General features: G+C 36.1%; 1 protein-coding gene across 1 annotated transcript; it reads left to right on the top strand.

The window, feature by feature from the left end:
* Positions 1–1,137: 1,137 nt before the first annotated feature.
* On the top strand, positions 1,138–8,963 carry LOC132708502 (tigger transposable element-derived protein 6-like). The gene is given in 3 exon segments (XM_060680868.1): positions 1,138–1,187; positions 1,189–1,969; positions 8,877–8,963. Coding segments are annotated over 3 exon segments (918 nt in total).
* Positions 8,964–9,166: the final 203 nt, after the last annotated feature.

The following is a 9,166-nucleotide window of genomic DNA, read 5'->3' as shown; positions in this document are numbered from 1 at the left end:
AAATTAATTATTGATGAAAAAATAATCAAAATCAAATTTAGAAAAAATCGTCAAAAACCATATATCTTGATATTATTTAGAATTAAAATGGGTATAAAAGAAGTTTTTATGATTAAATTCATTCATAATAATATATTAATAGACTGACAAAGTTCTGGGTGAGACGTACTGCATATGTCCGCTATTCTTGGAAATATTATTAATCTTTCTTTACCTATATTTGAATTTTATTTATAATGAAAGCAGTCAAAAACGAGAAGGAAATTATGTTCTTTGTTAGAGTTTTTTAATATGGTAAATTTATAATAAATAAACTAAAGACAAGCAAATAAGAGAAGAGGAATTGTTACAATCACATTTATGTAAAAAAAATATTTGAAAAAAAATAAGCACTATGAATTCCGTCACTCGCTTATTAATTTATTCAGAGGACAGTCCGTTATCATAGCCAATAAAAAAATAACAAAATGAGGATCAAAAAACAGTATCAAATTTTACTGCCGCAATGTTGAACTATTAGTACCAGCTCTGTGTAAAAACTTAACGCTCTATGCCCAGCTCGATTTATTACAAAAAATGAGCGATTTGGAAAAACAGGGCATATGTGGCGAAAATGACTTAATAATAACGTAGGGGGTCTGGCACTTGAGAAGATAACACAATACCGATAAATATTAATAATAAATTGATACCGATACAATACCGATAAATATTAATAATAAATTGAGATTATTTAAAAATTTGTATCAATTTTTGTAATAGGTCCCTTAAAGAGACTGATATAGATTTCCCCAATCAGTTTTTTCTCGAATGGAATAACCTGTTTTACCCCTTTTTTCAACTTATTGTATAGATATTAGTGACATATGTTGTAGTTATACAATGAAACCTCTCAATACGATCACCTCTATTAGACGGACACTCTTTAAACGGACATATTTTTTGGAACGAAATATTTGCCTACCCTTTTACCTGTAAAACGAACTCCTTTAACCGACTCCATTAAACAGACGCGGACAACATTCTCCTGATTTAAATTTTTTTTTTCATTTTTCATGTCATATATTATTCATTATTCCGTGACTTGCACTTTTATTTTGCAAGCAAATGCCGTAAGTGGATTCCACAATTTTTAAAATGGCACCTACTAAAAAACTTCTTACTTTGCGAGAAAAAATGGAAATTGTTAACGTTTCGAAAGGAAAATTTTTCAGAAAAATTTAAAATTGGGAAAACTCAAACGCCGGAAATTGTGAAAAATAAGGACAGCATTCGTGTACAATGGGAGTCGGGAAGCAATATTGATCAAAAAGGAAATTTTGTAAAAACTGAGAGACTTCAAATTGACAAAGTGTGTTTTGATTGGTTTTCTCGTTTGCGAGGTCAAAACATTCCAATATCGGGGCACTTAGTAAAGGCCAAGGCTCAAGAAATAGCCGAAAAACTTAATGTTCGAAATGTTAAAGCTTCCAATGGATGGCTGGAAAAGTGGCGCAAGAGACATGCGACAAGTTTTAAGTGTATCTCCGGAGAATCAGCAGACGTGATTCAAGAAGATGTAAATCAGGTTAAAGATAAGTTGTCCACACTACTCCTCGGATATCAGCCACACGATGTTTACAATGCCGATGAGACTGGCCTTTTCTTTCGAGTCTTACCTAACAAAACACTTGCTTTGAAATCCGAAAAATGTAGTGGTAGAAAGCTTTCCAAGGAGAGGCTTACAATTTTATTTTGTGCCAATATGACAGAACAAAAAGATTTGCTCGGGATTGGAAAGGCTGTCCGACCTAGGGCATTTAAAAATGTAGCAATTAAAAATTTAGCGACAATATGGAAATTTTACAAGAAAGCATGGATGACGCGAGACATTATGAATGAATGGTTGTTACAATTTGATAGAAAATTGGCCCTACAAAAGCGAAAATTTTTATTACTCTTGGATAACGCAGCATCGCACCCCCATGAGGTAAAATTACGACACCAAATACGACATCAGTATGTCAACCTCTGGATCCGGGTATCATACAGGATGTTAAATTCTATTATCGTGGATTCATATTGAAGCACATTTTATCAAAGATGGATCAAGTAATATCCGCGTCAGATTTAGCTAAGTCTGTAAATATTTTATTTTATTAAGTCAGCCCGGAATAGAATAAAGTTTCGTCAGAAACCATAAAAAAAAATCCATAGAAAATTGTTTCAAACAAAGCTGGTTTTCAAAAAATAATGATTTCTCTACATCAATGGAATGGGATCCAGAAGAGAATATCCCACTATCTACGATACTTGGAACTGGAACCATGTGTTAGAGAAATGAACATAACTCAATAATTCTTTCTCATAGTAGGGAACCTAGCACAGTTAACAGCTATAATGACGCCTTAAAAATAATTACCGATCTAAAAGTTTTTGCTTAACATCTTAAAAATTTTGATCATTTTCAGTCAAGTTTGTTAAATCAAAAAACAATAAATATGCGTCAGACTAGTATCTTGGAGTTTGTAAATAAATAATTAAAGTTCATTGACCTACATGTTTTTAAAGAAATAAAAGTAATACATATTTACGACTTATGTTGATTTTTTTTCATGCACCTCTAATAAGCGGACGAAACTATAGGAAGCGTGAGTGTCCGGTAATGGAAGTTTTCACTGTGTACAAGTTTCTGTTTGTGTGTTAGCATACTTTTCTTTGTAACTCGTCCTGAACAGATTAAAAATGTACAATCAAGTTTAATAAATTGACGACCTGTGTCAAAAAAAAATGGTAGGAAATAGGTTTGTCCATAACTCTCAGCGACTTGACAAACTCTCACTTAGCAACGTTGAAGCACGTCCGGGGCTTCGCCCATCAAAATTTTCCGTGTCTCGACATCAAGCATTGAAATTTTTACTTCGTTCAACTATAAACCTCTTGAACTATACAGTCGTGTAGGACTATAGATAATAAGTTAAATTAGTTCGACAAGTGTTTATACCTAGAGCATAATAAAGCGCGGCTGACCGAAACTCGCCCTATACTTTATAGCCGTTCTGACTTGCAACTTGCCCAAACTACAAAGCTCACGTAAGCTTCTCGTTTAGTTACTAATTTGAACATAAAGCAAACAAAGCTCCCGGAGGCGCCTTCTTACGACCAACTTTAGGGTCTCGTCTTATGAGCTTTTTCGTTACGTGGGCTTACAAGTTTGCAACGTTGCAGGGGATTCGACGAGGACCCACGACGTTTACCAGGACCGCCAATAAGAACATTCCGAGAAAGTTATCGACGATGACCTGTGCCGATTACTTGGAGTTCTTAACCATTTCATTAATGTTGACACAGAGGTCTAAGTAAAAGAAACCGCATAATTCATTCATAAAATTACTATTGTACTGATGCTACTGTGGGCATTTGGGCAAAGGGCGTGTGGGGTGCGGAGTGTTATTTAAATATAAATGGTTGCTATGATGACCACGTAGGAGGGAGAAAATAATTCCCGAGAGGAGCAATAAATCACTAACAATATTAAAAATTTCATAATCACATTATAAACAATTAAATTAAACAAATATTGCTCACTTTTGAAGATGATGCCAACCACATGGGCGTTTGTTAGAAATCTCTCTATATAAACAAAAATCAATTGCTGTTCGTCAGTCTCGCTAAAACTCGAGAACGTCAGAACGTATTTATCTTATCCTCGTCTTGAAATGTTCGTGGAGGTCTAGGGAAGGTTTAAAAGATGCGAAAAATTATAATAATTGCCGGGAAAACCCTAAAAACAGACCTTTTCTTTTTCCCATATAAACGTTTTTTTCTAAATAAAATGTAGTAAAAGTTCATATTAAATTATAATCACTCACTGACAATGAAGTAGATAGGCTTAGAATGCAACGAGGTCGTTTTGTTTGTTTTAAGATTATTTTATACAAAAGTTTAGGTATTTTATTTATCGATTGAGGTAGTACGAAGTCTGCTGGGTACGCTAGTCTGCAATAATAATCACAAATGCACAAGAATAGTAGCAATATTCAAAAACACTTTTTCATTTTCAAAAAGTTGCTTTCCTCACAAAAAATTAACAAAAGCAGGCAGAAGTAGTACAATAGGCAAATTTTAAATCGCCACCCCCCCACCCCCCGGGGGACCCAAAGAGCGGGAGCAAGGCTAGTTCTTGACAGACTGCAGAGATTGGCTTGCCTCTGCATAACGGGCGCCATGAGAACGGCGCCCACGAGGGCCCTGGAGGCTCTGGTGTGGCTGCCCTCTCTGGCGGATCGGGTGCAGATGGAGGCGGCCAGGACAGCTGTGAGGCTGGCGAGCTGCGGGCTCTGGAGGGAGGGAACCTTCAATCGGGGTCCGTACGACATTTTAGAGGGGTAAAGGAGTTGCTGACCTTCTATAGGAGGGGCGGCATTCTGGACGCCCTCTAGAGCGGCCTGGGGGCACAACGGGCCCATCTGGTGGCCTAAGTGCTTGGACGCCCGCGAGGGCGCCCCCCTTTAATACCAATACCAATACCAATACCCCCCCAAAAATGCGTTTATTGGTTGCAATGTTGTCACATTCAACAATGCATTTAATGTTTAACGAAATATTAGGAAGACGTTTTGTTTTATTATTTATTATTTGAATTCAGAAACGTATTATTCTGTGTATGGTGTATCGGTAAAAAACATATGTGCAGCACTGACGACAATGCCTCAGCCGGTCAGGATTAATCAAAAGCGTCAAAAGGTCGACTTTGGGACCATTGCTATTTTTCATCCATACCTTTGATGTGAATAGCATCAGTGGGGCATGTGATGATTATTACAACTAAGAAAAAGTTTCCTTAAAAATGGGGGCTTAGATACTTTATAGCAATAGTTAATGAGGTGTAAAAAATACATCAGTTGTTTTTTGGACCTGGGTGGGCTACACCTTCAAAAAAAATTTTAATATTAAGCTTAGATTTAAGAGCGAAATTTCAAAAATAGTTCACTACAGAGGCAGGCCACAGACAATTCGAAACTCATGCAAACATTTTATATTTAATCATAAAATGTGAGAACACGTATCCCGTCAGCTAAGAGTAGGGTTTAATATGCAGGACAGACTGAAACGGGATTTACGTTGTTTTTTGTACTAATTGCTTGATAACGGTACTCCTTTATTTCTTCGGAAAATTAATATTTCGTTCCAAAAGTCTTTACTAACCTATTTAGTTAGGGGAAGCCGGGGCAAAGCGAACATGTTAAGAGAGAAAATATATTATTCTTTGATAGTCTTCGAATGAAAGAATATGTTAAGGCCAGACAACTGTCCGAACTTCAAAATTAAATTGCCTCTTGTAGATTTTTTTTTCTTCTAACTGGTAATTTTAGTATAGTGACAGGCAAAAAAATATTAAGATTTCTGTTAGTTAATGCAACAGGAATGGGTGATGACGTAACACGTGCTTTTCAGAGTACAGAAGATGATGATTAGAAGATGCATGAAGATTTTAATGACAGCAATATCAGATAGAAAAGACGAATTCGAAAAACCTGAATCTTTTTTAACAAAATTGATTGAAGGGATATCTTCATCTGAACTATAGGTCAGGGATTCATTTTCATTTCTATTTACTGGAACCTTTTAAAAAAGTTGGTACGAAATTTTCTTCTCCAAAGACGTTAGGAATGTAAGGATTGATCCCGATTTTGCTGAACCCACCAGTGACCAGAGTTTGCATTTTATTCGTTGTGTGAGGTGCAAACGACAATAAAATTAAGTTATTGGGAGAGGCAAATTCCAAAGCTGGATAAAACTTATGCGACTCAGAAAACACTTTCTTTCTTCCGTTGGTCTAACAATCTCCACAAAATGTTTAAGCCAAAGCAAGAATGTTGGACCGTTTGCACCACCATTATTGATGCAGGATCCTTGAAAACCTGGAGGAGCTCAATCCGTCAACCTTTCCTGCATTCTTTTTAGCGCAAAAATAAAAGAAGGTGGAATAAATGTCGCCTCAGTACTGCAGCAAGATATTACTGTCGTTAATTGTCCTAGTTCACAGCTTGCTACATTCCGACTTGCTTTTTTCCTGGTATAGTAAACATGTTGGGGGGTTTATTTGAATTCGACATTATGGCGGTTTCGTGCATGTTGTAAATAAAAGTCACTCAAAACTTATGATTCTCCAGAATTCTAAAATTCGCTCGCCAGTCTTCGCCAGCTTTTCCATTTCTAAACGGATGCTTAATTTGATTAGCTTCCGCGAAATCATACGCCAATTTTAAAAAGTCGGATCGCGTTAAACCAATTACATTTACATTTCTTCTATTCAATCTCTTGTGAACTAATGAAAACGCTCAGAAACCTGCCCAACTTACTTTAGCTAAACTTACTTTTCTAATGTCTATAGAGCGTAGCGTGTGAAATACCATACTCTGAAACGTACAAACAGCAGCAATAAAAAAGAGGCCCTTATACTTTTCTAATATCAAGAAATATGTTTAACTTACCTTAAAACAAATATTTTAACAGAACAACGCAATTTTTAAAACCAGTAATAACGCCAAGTGCCGTTTCATTTATCGCTTGGGCGCGCTTGGGCGGATCTGATTTACTGATTTACCGTTGTCTTGAAGAAACTGGGATTATTCGCTTTGTTCGGGCTTCACCTATATGACAAAGAATAAGTCGTTTTTACTCTATTATATCAAACCAAACAGATTTTTGTGAAATAAAGGAGATTTAAGCGGGATCTAGCTCTACAGCTGCTCACATTGCAGTGGAAATTGGGAACAGAACACAATAAAAACGTAAACGATAGAAACAATCACTAACTGCATATATGAAAAGAGAAGTTAGTCAATCAAAAAATTCATTTTATTGTATAAATTACAGTGTTTAAATTAAAACTAAAATTAAATAATATAATTGTTAATTTTGCCAAGAAACTTTCACAGGCTACGGTAATACTTTTTATAAAACTTCTGGATTCCTCCTGCCCCGGTTTTTGTTGACTCGAACTAGCTAACGTTTCGCCAATCATTCTGTTGGCTTGTTCAGAGCTTAACTGAAACTGGCTAGTATTTTACTCTGTGCCTGTTTTTATATTGTTTGAGGCGGCGGAACTAAATGAGGAGCGTAAACACCGTTTCGGATGACTGATTCCTATATTGGTGACAGGTAGAGACCTGAGTCGCGGTTAAGATTGTTAGGTTGCTTATAGATTTCTATATAGTCTCGGATTTTTCGTTGATAGAATTACATGTAAGAATTTTAGTTTTATCGAATAAAATTTTATGTCCGGTTTAGTGATTGTGCAACTGCTGATTAGTTTATTTGTCTTAGTCTTAAGGCTCTTCTTTGGGCCTAGTTGATATTTTTCGTCCGGTCTCTCCAATGTATACTTTGCCGCATATGCATGAAATCCTGTAAACTCCTGGCATATCACATGTTGTTATTATATTAGCATATATCATAGAATTCGTACAACATGCCTCTTTACCCATCCCACGCCGCTTTTTAAATACAAAGGAATTTTTTCTACTTCTCATATCCCAAAAATACGCAATTATCAAGCGTGCACAAAGTGTCATTGTAAGACGCCAGCTACGGACATTTCCAATATTGTAGTCCCGGATTTGATAGCCAAGCGGTAGATTGCAACGCAACAGCAGCCTTTTCTAATTCCGACATAAATAAAAACTTCAATCCCATGGCTAATATATACAAAAAATGTCTTAACTAATTTATGAACCATTACATCAGTCAACGTAACAGCAAAATGAGAAAAAGGGCCTGAAATCTGGCCATCAATCAACAACCGGTTCAAATTTTTATAAAAAAATATGTAAAATAACAAAAAAACCGTTGAAAATAAGAATATATATAATTATTCAATTTTCTACATCGTTAATATTATGAAGAGTAAGCCGAATGGGTTAGGCCCTGCTCTGTATGCGCTGCACGAAAGTTAGGAACACGAGGACAATATAGGATGATCACAAAAGCCGCCTTTGTCGAAAGGTCTGCTCTAATATTGGACACCCATCGCGAGAAGTCACTGCGATCTATAAAAGCGAGCACCGCTCCATGGGGGGGAGTCAGTTAGGAAAGTGTAACCGAGAACGCCTAAATAGTACCTAAATAGTTAATGACTTTGTTATTTTGGGACGAAATAAATGTTCAGTTCCATTAACATCTACGCGTTTGACGAAGCCCAACGATTTTAGTCGATTCAAAAACGTAACAATGTAGAAAGGACAGACGAAGTCTTGCAGCCTGGAAAATTATGTAATTGGTTCATAAATTTTGATCATCCTATTAGTGTTAATTAAATGGTCAATGTCATTTACCAGGCGGGCGTTTACCACCAGTCCAAAATGGTTAATAATGTTACATCTTCCAAAATTTTAAAAATAATCAAGATATCGATATTGTTATTTATTAGTAGAATTGGTCTAGGAAAAATTTGACGTTGCAAAAATTTAAAGTTTTTGATGCACATTATCTAAAACTCACAATCCTGATTCTGAACTACTCCTCTACTCCTTTCTGTAAAATATCCAATTATTATTAGTTATGACCACGTGAGCTTCTTGTCCCACGGATTCGGACATTTCCAGGATATTACCGCCCGGGTTTGAGAGCGGATGTTTTCGGAGATTCTACCGCACGGCTTGAATATTGACATATTGTACCCAATGTACTCAAAAGCTAACGGTCGTAGTTGCATAATACACTAGGATCTTTGTATAATAATAAATCTTATATATTGTATCTCAACGATATAAAACATATAGAACATAAATAACTGAAACTAGCAAACAATGCTGTCTAAAAAAAGAAGGAAGGTAATAAATGCATTTTAGTTTTGCACAGAACATTAAATGTCATCATAATTTTCTCGTTAGGAAGATGCCCATGAAGACCTGAATAGCAGTCGTTTCCAAAGTTGGCAAAACTTACCCAGTTCGGAATTAGACGGAGCTTTCACTTAAATGACGCCGCGTTGGATCCGAAGAAGCAATTCACAAAAGGAACGACGTCACTTCATTGGCGTGCCAATGTTATTATTCAGGGATTTAACTATGCGAGAAACACCCGAGATTATAACCGATACTTTTTTCCGTTAAAAAATGACGCATCGAATTTACTATAGGGAAAGTAGAATAAGACGGCCACTATTTTCGACAGTTCGTGC

This window comes from Cylas formicarius, unplaced genomic scaffold (genome assembly GCF_029955315.1).
Source record: "Cylas formicarius isolate icCylForm1 unplaced genomic scaffold, icCylForm1.1 PGA_scaffold_10__41_contigs__length_53128322, whole genome shotgun sequence".
In the NCBI taxonomy this organism is placed as follows: domain Eukaryota; kingdom Metazoa; phylum Arthropoda; class Insecta; order Coleoptera; family Brentidae; genus Cylas; species Cylas formicarius.
The sequence above is the reverse complement of the archived record's forward strand: the minus strand, read 5'-3'. Positions and strand labels throughout refer to the sequence as shown.